Here is a 19331-nt window from a genome sequence, read left to right on the forward strand (position 1 = left end):
CTTGAAGAAAGAGGCTTCTCTGTTTGATAACTATTCATTAAAACAAAGACTCTCCTGGGCTCCTCTCTAAACATTTTCTTCTTGCTGGGTAACCCTATCAACCGTATCACTCCTTTTAAAAAGCACAACTGGAAAGAAAAGCTGCTATAAATACCACCATTTCAGCTCAAATTACAACACAGTTGTACAATCTAGGTGCAAATTATAAACCAAACAGTAAGGAGAGCAATAAATTTGGTAAATATACCTTCATATAATGCACTCTGTTTCTTAATCCAATTCACAAGCCACTTACTTAAGAAAATCAGTGTAAAAAATACTATCACTCTGATAAAGAAAATACTTATACAAATTATTGTTATAATTGTTAAAAATCTGTTCATTGCACCTTTTATATAATCCCAAAAACTAATTTTCTGTGCTTAATGTTATGTTTATCTTTATCAATTTGTCTGTAGGATATATGTTAAGTCAACTGGTGTCAGTAAACTGTTAACATGGTTCACTTCACCCACCAAAACAAGCTTGAGTTAGTTCTCACAGAAGCTATTTTTGTTGTTCTACCCACTTTAATTTTATGAGAAAATTGCCATGAATTGAAAAACCACTAAGACCACATGCCTGAGTGCAAAAAAAACTTGGATCTCATGTCAAAATAATTGCAATTTTCTGCGATGTTTTACGCAAACAAAGCAACACTGCTGTTAATAATAGTGGTATTGATTTTAACTTGACTATATTCAGGTTAACAAGTTTAAACGCAGCTCTTGACTGGAATCATATTTACAGTAGTAGCATTCAAGACAATTTTAAGTTAGTATTAAAAAGTTCAAAATTAATCAAGACTAAAATATGTCAAGAAAAAAGGTCCATTTACTGTTCTGGTTGAAGTGTTGGTTATCCAACGGTTGACTCTGGGCTGTTGCTGTTCCATAGAAAAGTCCATCATCCAAGTCACCCATGGTTTTGCCAGTGAAGTCCCCCAAACCATTCAGAGGGAAATCCCCCATTCTGACACAAGAGTTGCCAAAAATACCACTGAGTTGTGAGTCTTCAGTGTAACCAAAACTTGTTAAAACACCTCAGTGTTATGAACTTTGGGATAGAGCTAACAGAGTAATGAGAACACTTGGTTAGGTTTAAAACTTTTATGTTTTAAGGGTTTCAGTCATTACTTATTCAACAGTTTCAATTTTAGCTTCTGGGAAGATTTTTACCAGAAAATAACCTGGATATTAAACAAAAGTTACCATTTATTCAAAAGTTACCACCAAGAAAATATCATTTTAAAAATGTTATGCCTTTAGGTGTTAATAAGTCAGAGCAATTTATTTTCCTTGCACATGCATTTCAAGTATCGAACCAAGTGCTAGGCACATCATTAAGATTTAATAACAAGAAGCCTGTGTGCCCATGTGCAAATTCAGGCTTTTTCCAAAATGATGAGTGACAATAAATACAAGCCAAACCAATGCAGGTACAGGGAACATGATGACCACCTGTACACAAAGACCAACCCCTCCCTTTAACATAAACAAGTGCTTCATTACAGCCTCTGGTCTACAAAAAAACATCAAACCCAAATGAACCACCAAAAATCTCTAAAAAATTCTACACAATGCCCTAAGTTTCTCTAACAAGTATCATTCACCTTAACATGTTTGTTTGAGTTCACTGTTTCAGATCAGTGGCCATGAAATGTTTAATTTTAAGTCAGTGGCACTATCAATTCTATCAAGACGCCTGCATGGACACCCTTTACACACTGTGCACCCCTTTGAATAAATGTTTTCTGTTATCAGGAGGGAGGAGTCAACTAAGAAATTAGTGAAACCCTAAAGCACTCTTTAATCAACAAGCTGACATGTGTTCATTACTTACTCCAGTGTGTGATTATGGCAGCAGATACATCTAATTCTTTAGCAAATAATATGTTTTAAGAGCAATACAGTATAACACAGTATAATTTATCTTAACAATGACATCATAATCAAGTATTAAATCCAATTAAAGTTGTCCATTAAACAAGGTTGATAACACCATTGACATGAGCACTCACTAAGTATTCTGGGTTTACAATTCAAATTTTTTAACTTAACTTGAAAACTTTTCAAAACAATTTAAATCAATTTTTAATCTTTCTTCGTTTATTAAATTAAGATGATTATTAATAATGAGCACAAAAAATATGTATTTCTGGGTGCTCTTACTTGATAAATTCATACCAGAGGCAATGGGAGAACACAAAGAAAGCTTCTAAATCACAAGCCAACGGCAAGTGATAAATAAGCTTTCATAACATCACAAGTGACTTTATCACATATAGAGTCTGGAAGAATAATTACCGTATTTACCCGTGTATAAGTCGACCTTTTTTGACCAAATTTACACCCTAAAAATTCGACCTCGACTTATACACCGGGTATAAAAATCAACTTCAATTGATTGTTTACGCGTTGCTTATTGACGCTAAAATATCACAAGTCCATTCAATTGCTTTCAATAGGTGTGATATCACACCTTTCTGGTCTAATGTTGTCAGATTCAATAGAGCGGCTTTATAAACAATTTTCAGAACTACGAGCAACTCGCAACAATTATAAGTTATATCTCTTCAAACGATTCTCAACATGCCTAAACGAATGAAATACTCCGCTAAGTACAAGCTTTTAGTCATCAAATTTGCTGAAGAAACGAACAACTGTGCGGCCGCCAGGAAGTATAATGTGAACGAGAAGCTTTGGTTTGATATGCCCATGGCAAAAACAATCACAAACAAAGGAGAAAAAACTGTCGTCGTTAAAACGACTGGCCATGAAAAAACAAGATTCACCGTGGTGCTGAGTTGTCTTGCTGATGGTACGAAGCTGAAACCCATAATAATTTTCAAACGAAAAACTTTGCCTAAAGGACGCTTCCCTTCCAGTGTAGAATGGAATGAGAAGCCTGGAATGAGAAGCAGGGGAGGTTGCTCAGCAAACAAAATGGCGGCACGCTCGATAACAAGTGAAGAATCTTTGCTGTTTTTTCCTCTCTCAGCCTTGACTTTCGCTCACATTTCATCCTAAAAGATACTTGATAATTCAAAAAAATTAGGGTCGACTTATACAAAGGATATACGATAAAATTGGCAATTTCTCAGGATTTTCGGGGGTCGACTTATACATCGAGTCGACTTATACACGGGTAAATACGGTATGTTCTATAACTAGAAATATGATATAACTAGTTGTCACCAATCAAATGCAGGCTCCATAACCTGATAAAGCAGCCAATTGGAAACTGACTTGACCAATCAGATGATGCATATAATGTTCTTTAATGTTATAAAAACAAATAAATCAAACTTGTGTGAAAACTAAGAAGAAATAAAGAGAAAACATGGACCCCACCTGTGTACCTAAAAGATATTAAATACACCAGCAACCTGAAAACCCTCCAAAAGTATGCAGGCATTGATGATAAACAGCTTATAGGTTTTCCATGAATAATTTCATGTCATTCTGAAGCTGTTACTATGCTGCTCACAAGTCAGGCATGGTTGGACTTAGTAGCATGGCCCCACTTTGACTTCCCTGGAGTGCACCACCCACCAAACTGAAATCCATCCTTTAAGTGAGCTGCACTTTTGCTGAAAATTTCCTTTTACAATTATTTTGCTGTTTAGAACTATTTCTACTTGCATGTGACTTTTGTTGCAATAATTTATATCCAGTTTTTTGAGTAAGCATGTTTAAATGCAATAACTGTCTTTACATGTATGTGCCCCAATAACAACAGCAAAGCATAAAGAGACAATGTAGACTATGGCTCCAACAAACAACAACACACATGTATGTTTACAGGCAAGAATAGTGCAAAACAAAAAGGTAAATAAATGCATTATAATTCTATCTTCTTTATAATTCTACTTCCTATTAGTTTTTTAATAATTTCAAAAGGTTGGTTAGTTTATTTCTTGTTTTCTGACATGTAGTTTGGGTTTTGGTTTCATTTCAGTCTTGACAAAACAAAATTTTCTAACGTCTTTGAAAATAATAAATACAATTATTCCTGTTTCAATGCAACTTAAAGCAGATTTATGTAAACATTTGAATTTCCTTTGAAAGACGTGCCAAGGAGACACTCCTAGCAAAGCAGGTGCCATAGCAACCACTCTAAAAGACAATAGACTAAAAAAAAAATCTGCACAAAAGAGAAAACAGCTGCTACATCATATGGGGGTGGAATAAATATCATCCACAAATAATTTTAACACCTATCATGCTGGCTTTTAACCACAAATAATCTTTGCTGATAAAGTAAAACTCTGCAAAACTGCCGGTGAAAATGTTGTTTTTTGTTCTGACAAAACATTACTCAAGTTCTAATCAAATGTATTGGAGAACACCGAATGTCATGATGGTGTTAACTTGACACACTTACATGCTAATTAGGCAGGGACCTGCCAGCTAAAAATTAAATAAAATGAAAATTTTTCACCTCACAAGCCAGTGATTTTTGATGTTAATTGTTATCATAAATGGTAACCTTACTGAAAAGCCAACTTCTTCAAAAAACCCTAAACCTCGATACATTTTCTGTACCCATTGGAACCATGAAACCAAAAATGAAGGTCTCCTTCGGACAACTCGCCCTTCCCTTGCATGTTTTTAATTTCTCAACAAAACCCTTTAAACTCTAATTTAAATTGCCATGAAATGCTTTGGACATTTGCTTCACAGTTTTTGCATCAAAACAATGGGTAACTGACATGTTTATATTAACCTCAGAAATAGGAACTCTTTTGATTGGTTTATAATGATAGCCAGCTGTTTTACAATCAACAGTACAAAATTAATTGACAACAAAAAGTGTACAGGTGCTTTGCAATTTTCAAGTTGATATTGCAAACAAAAAAGATATGTTGAGGCCTATTACCAACTCCTTCCTACTTGAAAAGGACCTTCAAAGTTGGCCCCTCCACCATAAATTTATTGCATGAATTCAACTGCACTATATTTAATATCCAATAAATGTAATATTTTTATAATAGCCATGAACTTCCAAATTATACAGTCCACTATACATCTAAAAAATATTATTTATACCTGCAGCAAAAGTGGGTTTCAGTCATTTTAAATTTTGGTTACACATACAAAAAGAGTATTTTTTTGGTATGTGTAGCGGAAATGACGACTGAGAATGATTGAAGAGATGTCATTGTCATTTTAACCAAATAGATGAGAGAACTTTCTGAAGCTAAGAGCATGAGCATAAAATATATCTACAACAATGATTAATCCTTGAAAACCCACACTACTTCTGAAAAATGGTATAAAAGACAAACAAACAAACAAAATCAACTTAACCATGTTGAGAAAGATCAATGTTCACCTGAGAAGTACAGCACTTATATAAGAAAGTTGTAAATAGTATGTAAAAAGTGAACTGTGCAGAATTTAAATAAAGAAATTTATAATTGAAACACAACATGATTTTCATCTCTACAAAAGCAATTGCATGCAAACAGAGCTTGAGCATCAATGAATTTAAACAAAGCACTTCCAAAGAACATGCCTTGGTTGATCTCATTACAAAGTACTCAAACTGCATTTCATTTGACGTAGATTTAAACCCTTTATTGACTCACAGCCAAGCAAACAAAGTAAAGTAGGGCTTCATTAAATCTCCTGATATATGCTTAGGTCAGCAGTTACAATATTTTTGTATCATTTAATATGTAGTCAAGTCTTCAAATAAACTCCACCATCCCCTGCTGAGCCTAACTTCATTCTCCCTTTTTCAATGACATTTGAAATAAAACCTTGTCAAAGTGAGTTAGCCAGTTAAACGACTCTTATACATACACATATTTTTAAGATTTAAGACATTTCCTTTCATGAAAGACAAACACGAATGACAGAACATCATAAAAAGTAGTTAAACCTGAAAAATTCATAATCATAGGAAAAAATGTTTGGGACCATGTCCAAATCACACAATCCTCATCCTTGAGAGTGTGTGTCAATCATGTGATTACTTTCCAAAGGTTTTCAGAGATTACAATTAAGGTTTTTTTTTATGATACACAGTACAAAAGTTTAAAACAAAAAAATTTTGTAAGCATCTTATTTTACAGCATAAGCCTATGAAACCTCTTTCAAGACAGTGCATCTATTAAGAGCTTAATCCACCAAACCAAAGAAATTTTCAGTATTAACTTAACATTCTTCTCCTGAAAATGATTTAATAAAAAAATCAAGATAGATACTTGTACAGCTGTAGCATATGAAAATCAACAGTTCTTGTACATTTGATACTTACAATTTGAAACAATTGCTAACAAAGATCATAGGACAAGATTGAAACTTTGAACACCATTTAAGCACATGGAAAGAGCATCAATTGCACTTCGTATGTTGGAAGTCTTTTTAAAAAAATTGCTAAAAGTGGTGATCAAAGTGAAAGGTTATCACTGTCTTCTCCAAAGCTGTAATTACTATATTTCAATCCACTCTACTTTAGAGGTCATGGAGAAAGGATATATAGCTGATTTGTAAACATGTAATCAATCTGTTTGAAAACATGAATTTTCTCCCCTGTCAGTTCCATTCTTGAGGGAGAAGACTTTTCATTTCTGTGTCAATGCTCCTATAAAGACTCATTGTGTGGGACTCCAATAGTCTTAATAATAATTAATAATATGCCTAATCAGTTCTCATCACACAGTTTGTTCCCTTGTTAAGGAAAAAAAAAAAGAGGAAAAAACAACACTCAAGGGTGGTGCGTGTCATTATTATGCTTGGTTCCTTCACATTTGATAAACACATACACATATTTAGGAATGGAGCACAGATTACACAAATTAGAAAGGGAGTTACATCATAAAGAATGAAAGGAATGACAATATCAAAGCTTGTTAAGTAGGTGTTTGGCAAAGAAAAAATTCCAGATGTCATAATATTTTGCCTATGTTAGCAAATTTGTGAGGACAAATTTACTCTGCAACACCATGACCAGCAAATTATCCTTATTCCAGATGTCTCACAAATGGCAACAAGATTGCATCAGCATGCCCAAAGAACCAGTACAAGTACAGTAAACATTTGATTGTAACTTTAATTAGTTCCCGCCCAGAAGGGGAAAAACAAGAGGAGAGAAAGATCAAATTATACCTTTAAGATTGTTTTCCTTTTGGCCTAAAACCATTTATTAAAAAAAAAAAAAAAAGAAAGAAATATATCATGACTTGTGTTTTGACTCTAGATTTCTTTCAACACTATCTTTTGAATAAGTAACATGCTTTATCTTCACGTTATTGATAAAATGATACAGACAGAGAAGGTTTTTCAAGTCAAGACCTCACAAAGACTTCCAAAATATTAAAACGTGTAATATATTTTCCCTGTGAAATACACAGTGGTGGTACAGCGACTCATCAAAGAACGTTGGTTCTTAATATTCAAACCCGCCAAACAAAAGCTGTCACCCCACGATAATTGATTACTGACAAAGTTAGAAATTCACATTGATGGAAATCCTGACGACTTCCCGTATTTCTGATGATCGTAAATAGGTTAACGTAGTTTTTCTCGATTTGTTTTGTTTTGTTTTTTTTTTTTCTTTTTTTTTTGGTGAGAATAGTAATTTGAATTAAACTCACAGTTAAGGTCGAGCGATTTCTTTGATTAACCATTCGTAAGTTGAGATTACTCTCGAATTTTAGCTATCGACAAAATTCCTTAAAATAAACTTGGTAGTTCAGATTTTGCAGTGTCATTTAATTACTTATTTTTAGCGACTAGTCATTAGAAATTGAAAGGATCGGTCGCGAAAGAAAACCTGCGTGTCTATGAGAGGAAAGCAAACTTGAAGGCCTCCTTAGCTTTCAATCGCTATGAAGGGCATTTTCAGTATTTGATGGGACTGTTTTGGTATTTAATACCCTTAGCATACGAGAATAATGAAGAACTGTTCAGTTTTCACCAAAAGATTACTCATTTACTATTGAGTGACCGCTCTACACAGGTTTTTCGATTATTGCAAACACCGCTGCACGCGCGATCCGATCGCTTACCAGAAAACAATAGCCCAACTATTCCTCAGAAATTTAAAACTTGGAGAGCAATACGGATCAAAATACAGAGGTCTTCAAAGAAAGCTGTACTCCCGATGACCTTATATTGACGATAAAACAAATACTTCAGCAATCGCAATAGACACACTTCGCAAAAATGCAAATTAGCAAAAAAGCAAGTCGGTGATGCAAATGAAATTAGGATTACCTTTATCAGCACCGTTTTCCCTTACTATTTGTACCGCAAGTTTACTCATTATTCCACTCTGGAATGAGACGAGAGGCTAGCAAAGGTCGTGGATAGTGAGCAGTGGACATGATTAGCGAATTAAAATTAAATAGCCGATACTAAAATCATTTTCTCGTAGGAGCAAGGGAAAGTCTCGATATTTGCATAAGAAGCGGTACGCTTGATCAGTAATTTAAAATCCCTAAGCATAAAATCGAGCTTACTTTAGAGTGATAACCCAACTAGAAACCACAAAATTCTTTAAATAATTTAGTTTAACCTAGTCTTTCGTACATTTATGACGATTCTTTACAATAAACTGCTGCTAGCAGTAGGCACAATGGCCTATTTTGATAAGTAAGCTTACTGCCATCCTGTGTATCAGCGAAAATTGCAAACTATGAATCCATGATCACAATATTAAACTTCAATAAGACTGCAGTAAGACTATTTCGGTAATGAAGGAAAACTAATCACGCGTGCAAAGAGAAATATTGAAAAGTCAATTCGAACCTTGGTACTCGGAAATTTTGTGTAGCATTTCGAACACAATGCATTTTAATAGATCCCCGCGAGAACTGTTTACAACTCTCTCCTGACCCAACACAAAGACAAATTGAAATCCTGTGTGTGCCGTCTTACATGGGCTTAAGGACACAACTGAAGCTAAGACGTCACCAATTGGCTCTCGAATTTTTTTATATACTCTCTGAGGAAAGGGTGGCGAAATTAAAACAGCAAAATATATGGTGATTTTGATGCGATCACTCAAACAAAATGCACGAGATGGTTAGGTTGGAACGTTAACTCATCCCGGATTCTTTTCTTTAAATACGAGTCACCGCTATGTTTATATGTCTTCCTAACGGTATACACGGGTCAGAAACTCCTCACAATGCTACAATAAAACCCGCTATAGCTGCTTTTAGAGGCACTTTACCAAATAACTACAAAGAGGCAAATTTAAGTTCAAAGCCGAGCCGCGCCGCGGCTGGCGAAAGTCGAAGCGAAGACCGCTGTAGCCCGCAACATTACACCACAGTTCTAACTCTTTGAAATTCAAAGCGCCAGAACCTTTCGAAACTAGCTCTATACAATAAATTATTCACTTAAATTCTCTGATAACTTATACATCATCGAACATTAAACAAGAAGAATGAAAACTTACGTTGTAAAACATCACGTTGTAGGTGAAATGTCTCAATCCAATTTTCGAGTAAAATCCTTTCGAAAGCAAAGTTCCTATTTCCCAAAATAATTCACATCATTCTGGAAAAATGATCCCTCGTTATTATCCGCTATATCCCGAACACAAAATGTCCAATTATTGCCAAACTCTACGCTTGAAACCTTTAAATTTGTTCAATATAGAACGTCGAGGAGCTTCGCCCGGTCAGGCTTTCCAGACAAAAAAGCCAAGTTTCATTGTAAATGACACACATGCAATCCAAGTGATTGGATGTCAGATATCCACCAATCAAACACGTCCTGAAATGTACCGCATTGTCAATCACCCGCCAACACGAAATCACCCGCGCTTTAGAATTTCCGGTCAAATCACCTAGAACACTTGTAAAACACCACAAAAATAGAAGTAATAAGGGCCAGATTACGCCGTGCTTAGGTAAAAGGAGATCCTGAAAGTGGACGAGCACGAAATTCTTCGCTACCTCGAGCGTGAATTTTGGGGGAGAATCTCAAAAATAGGACAAGTGGTGACAAGTTGACGTTGTTTCGTCATTATTTTTATTGACCACACGTGACGTGGTCCTCATTGGACAAGATATATGCAGATTGATAAACAATAGTGAACAAGGAGGCCATTGAGATGAACAAAGGTTGAAATCGCACTATCCAATGGAACGAGGCGGTGGTGGCTTTAGAATGATAAAAGCAACACACGCGTGATGCGAATTTTGATTTTCGCACATTTTGGCGTGACAGTGATTTGACGACACCGCACGCTAAACGTAAAAGGGATTTGTCTCGAACTTGAATGTATCTGAGTAACACTGACGCAAATATCTAAACAGTCTTCGTTTATTTTTAGCTTAATCTCCGAAATGAAAGATATCTTTCCCTTGATACAAAAGCTCGAAACATACTTATAGACCCCTGTTACAGAATTAGAACAACAACGATCAAACCCGCCGCTGTGAAAAGATAACTGGGATCAATGATAAATCAATCAGTAATACGATGAAATCGACATCGTTTTAAAATAGATATGATCACGCAACAGAGGAGGGTTGAGTATACGTGGGAATGGCATCTCCTACACTATTTCATGATTCAGCTAAAGCAACAAAACAGGATGCAAAGTGCACGTACGTATACGTCAAGGCATACATATTACTACACGTAAGTATCCGCTTTTGTAGATCTCTTGAGACAATCTCTAAGAAACCGCGAATGTTTCGATGAGCAAACACTTATGAGGAAGCATGCGATCCCCCTTTTTAGTCAAAATAGAAAGAGGTGGAATAGGTGTATATGTGCCAAGAGTCATGCGTGTTGACAAAAGAACTAAGAGAGTGAGTCGAGTAAACAAACTCGTGACAGCTGACATCGGCAGTTGTTCATCTTCAATTGAAAGCCAGTGATATTTTCTCTGGCAACCGTTATTTCTTTATTTTGAATTTTGGAAAAAAGATGAACAAGAACACGTTAAGCCAAACACGACCAACTGCAAGCATAAATCTGCGTCTAATAACAAAAAAAATTAAAATGAATCAACCACGATAGCCGTTTTACTTCGAATTACCTTGGCGAAAACAACAAAAAACACTTGTGTATTGAGTGATTAACTTAAAAATCGACAAAATATTATGCGATGAAAAACAACTGGTAGTGTTGCTCTAATCGCAAGATTCTAGACGTTGAAAACACTTGGCCCTTGCAAGCCTCTAGGCGTTCAAAACACTTGGCCCGATAAGGAATAAACTCAAAGGCTTTCCGATCCAAAATTAAGACAAATTGCACGAAATTTCGAACATTTAGACAGCTATGAAAACTGTATGCTGTTTGTCTTATTTAAAAAGCCATGTTCCTCATTTAATGAGGTACATTTTTTTTCCTTCATTCTATTTAATTTTTAATTTTTTTTTCATCCGTTAACGTGACCGGAAGGAAAGAGAATTTTCAAGTGTCCGAATCATTTCAAGGTGGGGTCGGCATTCGAACCAAACGTAACTGCGCGCAAGCCCGGCGTAACATTTAATTGCCGGCTCCTCGCTGGTTTCCTCCGTCAGCCAGTTTCGATTCATCTCTCAAGTTTTCACCGGTAGGACCGCAACGACAATTGGGAACCTTTTCGTAAGTTGAAAATGGCGTGACTTTGTTGGGTAAAATGAAATGGCCTTCTCAGACAATGGAGTAATATTTTGTAGTATTCAATGGGTTCGTTATCTGACGTTGGGCACCGTTCAGACTTGTTGACAATTAAAACAGACATAAATTACTAGATTTGCGTGCTAAATATTACAATTTTTTCAAATTGTGAATAGCCATCCCCAGGATTAATAAAAACAGAGTGGAGATAAATCAAACAAGGTGTTGCTAAAAGGTAAACAGAGGCTGGATTCTTGAATTATTGGCTTTAAGAGATGGGTACGCTGCAAATACAGTATACACATTTTCGTCACAGTTTTGTTGCACGAAAAGAATACGAATTTACTTCATTGTCCAATCTACAATACGCCTGCATTTGTAAATGTCAAACGAATGTTACCAAGGAATTTTGCTCCAAAGGACTTCACGCGCTCAGGTTTGTGAAAGTAGGCGGTACAATGTCACGATTAAGTCACGGCCGGCGCGTTAAGACGGTTGCAGCGCCCTGCATACACGTTGCCTCTGAAGGTGTGGCATAATTGGTAAGTATACCCACCATGCATACAACTATCTGAAGCTGTTTGTTTGTTTGTTTGTTTGTTTGTTGGTGTGTGTTAATTGTGACGGTGAGCAGAGATCACTTGTAAAAAAAGAGAAAGAATCCAAATTAGAGATTTATCTTACTCAAGGTATCAAACTGGCTGACAATTTCAGCGTAAAAGGACATCAATTCTTCCGTCATTTGACCGCGCGCGCGAATAGCTTTAAGACTGAAAACTGATCTGATCGTTTTTCCCGTTGCCATTAAAATAACTGACAAAATATACACAGTTTCCTTTTCTGTTGGTAACACTCGTAGATTGATTTGTTGAAAAACCTAGAGATACATCCCTTTAAAAAGTTACTCCGTTAATATTGTTTCAATATGACACAGCGCGAATCAAGGAGAAAAAAAAAGAGATTTTAAATTGTCGTCAGAAAGATCACATCCATCCATGCGAGACCTACTGTTATTGTTCAGTTATCAATCAACGGTATTCAAAAAGAGAACTTTAGAACTTTAAATATTTAAAAAGAAAGCTGTAATCGTGTATCAATTACTGGAGTTATACATGAATTCTGTACAACTCATTACCTAAGAAGACAACCGTCGAAAATTTCCTTTCTCGAGTGTTCTGTCCAACTTGGCAAACGTAAATCAGGCGATGAATAAAGAATTTGATACAACTCCCCATCCACACAAGTAGACCCATGAGCCATGTATATAGGTAAAGAGCAAACTCCCTTATGGTAAACTTGAATATCTTAAATCAGAGAAAGAATACAAATAAAGAAGCCGGATAAAAGTACATTTTCTCGATTGGCCCACCTCGCGATCTCTCCATTGATTCAAGCACCTTTCCTTCGAAGCTATCGGTAGGTAATTTCTCCGTGAAAGACTTTCTTGACGAGAAAATGTGCCCGTGAGTTAGGTAACTTTTTGGTCTTCAACTAGGCAAATCTAATTTCCCGCTAACAAGATAGCCAAACTAACACATTTGCGGCGCTATTCTTGAATTCTAATGCTTGCTTCGTAAGTCGCATAAAACGATTTTGTTTTTTATACAGAATAGTTTTATTTAGGGGGAATGATTATTTTTATGGTCGCAAGAAAAACGGAGGCGAAACCTGCGTGCAAGAGTTGCGAAAGATATGGCCTTTTGACGCGAAAAGCAAAATAACGCACACAAAATATACAATATCAGGTGAAAGTTAATTGCGACGAATTTCATTTACAGACAAACTCCGCTTGTGTCTAACGCTGAATAATTAGACAACCCTAGAGTCTCTTTCTTAGCATTTAAATACGTTCACCTCGGGTGAAATCTCGCAAAAAAAATTAACCGATCTCCAACAGCACTTTTCTCTGCTTCCCTAGAAAGTCCATTGTCGAGCACTCCCCGAGGTTTGCGACAAGTCAATAAAGATTATTTCTATGCCTGGACTCTCGCACGAGCGGAATATTTAAATTGCCTTTCGTTTTAATGCGGCGGGAAACGTATTGCCAGTCAATTTCTTTGAAGTGATTCAGCATTACTTTTGGTTGGCTTACCTGCGCTGGCTATTCCGGTGGTTTCCAAATCTATGTATTCAAGCTCCATCCGCAGTGAAATTCACCTACCTACAAACAAAGTAAATTTGAAAATTTATCTTTAATGTTAATTAATTCAAAAATAGATTAGGTTGTCAGGTAAGGCATAAAATTTTCATGCATACATGTCATCAATTTAGCTATTGAAAACAGCTGAAACTTTTCGTTTTCGCTATTTTATTTTGGAAGGATAATTTTTAATCACGATTCCGCAAACTAACGTTTTTGCATGAAGTCTAGTCGGTTCTACATAAGGTGTCCTGACTAAACAATCACTTTTTATGACCACAATTTTGCATAGAGGGAATCTTCATGTCGGGAAAATGTGGATTGTGCGTTTTTTTGGTCGAAAGCTGCAGAAACGTTCATTTCATTTTCTACAGCGACTGAGTGAAATTGACCCCGTTCTAGATCTTCATTAATATAGTAAATGAGGATTGCGATAACTGAACGAGCCAGAGGGGAAATTATTGATATTCTGCCTTTGCTATTCGCCTTAAACAGCAAAACGCCGAATGTTAACATTCACACTGGAGGCCGTTTGATCGGGTCACTTCCATGAGTAAACATTAAAGCTAAAAGGCGCGGGTAATACCAAACCATTAACTGGAGGGGAGAGAAACATTCATGAACCTTCTTGTAACGTACAGTTCTTAGGTCACGGCCTGGACAACTTAAAATTAAAAGACTTCATTTTTCGTTCGTTAATCTGTAATCGATGTAAATCTTTCCTACATCTAACCATTCTCCTGTTTTTCAGGTGGTTTCGTGTTACCCTTGTGGTGTAAACATTAATTTAAGGTTTTATTATAATCGGAAAAAGATTCTTGTCGATTACCAAAATAACCTAAAATATCCTGATAAATTCCCTTTCAAGACTCAAGATGGTACAGAAAATAACGTGTTAAAAACCTGTGCATGCAGACTTCGGCCAGACGAATGGAGTTGAGATTACGCTTACGTTCCCGCTACAAAATTTACTATATTTCCTGGTGATAACTGTAAAAACACTGACGGTCGTAAGTTATTGTTCTTTTAGCAGCGGTTCTTAGGGCAAACAAAAATTGTCAGCTGCCCTTAACAGTGACTGAAAACAACCCTGCAGGAAATTGTAGTTTGATCTGCAAGTTTATTCTGATTGAAACATTGTTTAAAAATCATACCAGCCGCAAAGAAATATTGGTTTCACAACATGGAGTTTGCGAAGATACCATAAACGTTTTTCCGCAAGCCTCTTTCTTTTAATCTTGGTAACAAGAACAGGGTAAACACAAGATGAGAAGTGTGATGAAAAGAAATTTTCCTTGCAGGTTTTGCATCTGAAATTCTTCAGATAATTGTTTAAGTAATATAAACAAATTTTCACAACAAAACATCTGCGAATTTCGCAATATATTTTCCACTGATTTTGTAACCTTACCAGACAATTTTTATTTTGCCTCCAGTAATGCACAATCTCTAAATAACGCCAATTTTTTTCTTCAAATCGTTTAGATAAGACATGTTTTTCTTTCTGGGTAGACTAAAAGAAAAAAATATTCATTAATTTAATGAATGGTTCACTTATTCAAATCACACACAAAAAAATGAATTCATTTTTCAATTTTTTTTTCTTACGCGCTCCTTATCCCTAATCGTTCATCTTTAAAAAGAAGGCGGGTGATTTGTGTCTCTTAGCCAATCAGAAAACAGTTTTTTTTTAGCGCGTGCTTGATTGACATTGTAACACCACAATAGGTTTCTTCAATGTTTTGATCTTATTCGAAAGCTAATATTGAAACTTGTTTTCTCGTGGGCACTGAGTATCTTTTATGTGGTTTACCAATGTTTCCTATAGTGAGAAGGTAACCATATCTTATTTAAAAAAATAATTGTATACTAGTCGGAAAAATAAAAGAATTTAAAAAAAAAAAAAGCGGTTATGCTTTCGGGAGCAGCGGCTGACCCCGTGGCCGTTGATGATTTGATGCCGGCAAAGCTGCCTTATTTTCCTGTAGTGACGCAACCGAAGAGGCTTTCACATTGGCGTTTTGAAGTTTCTAGCCTTGCTGAATTATCTATAATTTCAGTTTACCTAAACATATAATTTTGAAGAAGGTGATTTATAGTGTATTCAAAAGAGCTATTATCACTGACAACACAAATTATTTACTTTTCGTGAAAAAGGTAAAAACGTAATAAAAATCCCACTACCACAAAACCAGATTGCCAAGCGACACCTTTAAGATTCTAAATTCTAACAAAAAAAATACAAATTATCACAAATGCAAGTGTGATCGTCAAATATCGCAACGTTTGTGAGAACCACGTACAAAGGTTGCTATTTCTAAGAAAAAATGAAACAAAGCATTACAGTTTATTCCTTTGCCAAGAACGCGTAGCCTAGTAACTGCACAAGCAATACTATAGTGTTAGGATTGGATCATGAATTTCGCAATTTGTCGTGGCGCGCTTAGGTTGGTTTTCACACTAACAGTGTTTACATTTCCCTGACGACAGAGTAACTGAAAATTAAGGAAGCTATCATTACAAACTAGTGTACATTAAACAACAAACTTGTGCCTTTCTGGTGGACGGGATCCATACCTTGGAAGAGGTGCGATTGGATAACTCGTAAAAAATAACCTGCTCCGTAGGCGCAGACGCTATAATTTGCTGTTGTATTTTACAACTTGAAAAATTGAGCGATAACCTTTATCGTTGACAAGCCCTGGTCACTCGTAGATCGCGCGTACAGCTGTGAAGAACTCTGTGATCATCTGGATACAATGAGAAAGCGAATCTATCTTGGCTTCGTATAATTCATGTTTTTGCGACGCCCCCTTTATTTGCATAAAAAGGGACAGTTGGTACAAACAGCGAATGGCAAAGCGGCTAACAACGTCTTGATTTTTTATGCATTTGAAAAGAAGCTGTTGTTTTCTTTTTCTCGGGATATGAGGTGGGCGGGATATATACGCTACTTAAGGGTTGCTACTAACCAGAAAATCAGTCGCTTGACCGTACGACCTTTAAGTTTGACAACTTTTCTTATAAAAACCAGCAAATTGCAGGAGCAAAAAAACTCTAACTTTTGGAAAAATAATTTTTTAAAAAGACAATGGTTCTATTTACTGAAGTAAATTTCTAAGCAAACACAAATCTTATTATCGTCCTGAAAATTGGCACCCAAAGAATTTTTTTAATAACAATACATTCTTTCATGTTTCCAGAATAGTCTGGCTGAAGTCACTTGTAACATGTGGAAATAACTCGGATTGAAAAATGAGTTAGCTTTAGTGATGAAATATATAAGATCGCAAGCGTTGACTTTATCATACAGGATGTAGGTCAATAACACATCGATAACATTTAATTCGGGAGTAAAAACACCTTCAAATATTAAAGATTACCAAAAATCTCGTGGAAAAGAAAATCATTCGTGACACAAAATCCATCTTCAAGAGAGTAACAACAAGGACTTGAGTTGTCGTTGTTACTAGTGATCTGATTATGACGTGGTCGCTAAGTAAGAAATACGCTTAAACCTCTTTGAAGTTTATCTGATTTGGTCGTCATGTGAGCGAGCGATCCACTGATAGCAGAAAACGGTATTATCATTTAGTTAGGGCACATCTAAAATTCTGTGTTGAAACTTTTCAGGAGCATAGTTGTAAGCTTAAAGTACTTCTAGCTTAGTTCTTAGGCATCTGCCGGCCAGCACCTCATTCCGTGCCATTTGCTGGTAGTAAACAAGTACCTTCCTCCACTTCAAAGAGCCATTTGATTGTTGAACTTTAATTCTCGCTAACGTTTTTTTTCTCGTTTTTAATATCATTCTTGCAGACATCCTATTAGAGACTTACTGCGTTATGCTAATTTCTATCTTAATTGAAAGCTGGATTTGTTGTGAAATGTTGTAAACAAAGTAATAATATCCACCCTCGTTTACCTATTTTATTCCTTCATTTATTCAGCCCCTCGCTTGTTTCTTAAGTCAAAATTGGTTCTCCCATTCAAAAAGCTGTAGATCTTCTGATTTTGCGCAAAGAGGAGAGTTTCGTGAACAAACAAGGCCAAACAAATGCTCCCACTTGTAAAGTGCAGTTTGTACTGAGCATGAGTTCTGAACAACCATTTTCAAGAATATTCGAAAGCGCGCGATCGTAGGGTGTCTGTGTAGACGAATATGTATGAAAGAACTGATTCGCTGTTTCTTTCCGTCGTCATCAAAGCGTATCTATATCTGGAAGCTATACCTTACGGTAAACGAAGAGACAAGGAAGTGGTCTTCAACCAAGTATGACTTTGTGTCCTCACAAAGATATGTACACATAAAGGAGCAAGTCCAGCGCATCGTATTAATCTTGTTAAAAGGGTGTGATGGGTTACAACAGATAACGCTGACCAAAAGAGTCTCGCCCTCTGCTTTTTCTTTAGGCTGGCTGCTTGTGTAGTGTGCTTGTATTCATAACAACTGATGCTCAGATGTTTAAATGCCACATCAAACTTTGTGCTTCACTTTTTTTTCCTGTGTCTCCGAGGATTAAACACTCCTTAAGTCTACGTGAAAGATAATATTGATCATAAACAACAGGAAAGACTGAGGCTAAGATCACCGCATTGTTCCTTCTCCTTAGAAAGTAAATTTACCACTAAATTCTGTCAAATTTTGACCCTTCGCATTCAGTGATATGAGCTATTTGCATGGGAAAATGTTGCGGACTTAGTCGCTCAGCAGTACTGAGTGGCTACGAATAACTTAAAGGCACTCTGTCAAAATTAACTCGCCAATTTCTCCTGAAACTGAATACAGAAGGGAAACAAAGAAGAAGCCTATTTCACGATGACAGAGTGGAAAATAACCAGGCACTTTGATTTCACTTATTCTGACGGATGCAAGCCACCAGAGGAGAAATGGCGCCTTGAGCCATGCACAACAGTGCATAACATTTAACTGTAATGAAAAAAAAAAAGCTCAAGAAAGAGTCGTATTAAGCAGGTTGAGTGGTTAGCAAAAACATGCCGAGGTCTAGTAGGTGTATTTCTCTTAAAACGGTATTTGCGTAGGTGTTTTTCTGTCATTATGTCTTTGATATGAAATTGAAGTTGGGAAACATTAATGAAGAGCTTGTGCTTGCGAAGGTGCGAAAACCGAAGAGTGACCCTCTCATCAAGTTTTCCACTCCTCTCAAAAAAGACAATCTACTGCTCAATGAACAAATAAGCGAAACAAATTCCATGGTTGAAAACTAGGGGAAAATCAACGGAACCATCCTTAAGTTAAAACCTGTGTTAAAGTCGAGGCTCGATCGTAGCACCGAACAAGGAACAAAAATATTCGAATTCAGTAGACTTACTCCGTACCACTATGACTCAGTGTCTTTCTTAACGTTCAACTGTTATGGAAATTGAAGGTCAATTTTCTGTCAAATATTCCTTTAAGTCTCATGAATACACAAGAGTAGAATGAGCGAAGAGGAAGACCACGTTTTAATCCAAAAAAGTTAGGTTACAGTCCGTGTCCATTGAATTAAAAGTCATGAAACACCCCTGTTATACACTTTGAAAAGGATAAAAATTGGTTGACTGTATTGAATTAT

At 36.1% G+C, this 19331-nt stretch overlaps 1 protein-coding gene across 7 annotated transcripts in view; it reads right to left on the reverse strand.

Annotated features, from left to right (window-relative positions):
* The window catches only part of LOC111342094 (zinc finger MIZ domain-containing protein 1), a 36666-nt gene that overhangs the window by 16609 nt on the left and 726 nt on the right, over window positions 1-19331 (reverse strand). For 3 of the 7 annotated variants that reach the window (XM_022949136.2, XM_022949135.2, XM_022949134.2), the window contains exons 1-2: window positions 9457-9718; window positions 878-1108 (exon numbers count right to left, since the gene is read on the reverse strand). In XM_022949136.2, the coding sequence (XP_022804871.2) occupies window positions 878-1010 (133 nt within the window). In that variant the 5' untranslated portion in view covers window positions 1011-1108; window positions 9457-9718. Of the gene's footprint in view, window positions 1-877; window positions 1109-9456; window positions 9719-13710; window positions 13780-19331 lie in introns of those variants that run through there. The other 4 variants (XM_022949133.2, XM_022949131.2, XM_022949137.2 and 1 more) reach the window with 4 other exon arrangements.

This window comes from Stylophora pistillata, chromosome 1 (assembly GCF_964205215.1).
Source record: "Stylophora pistillata chromosome 1, jaStyPist1.2, whole genome shotgun sequence".
Taxonomy (NCBI): Eukaryota; Metazoa; Cnidaria; class Anthozoa; order Scleractinia; family Pocilloporidae; genus Stylophora; species Stylophora pistillata.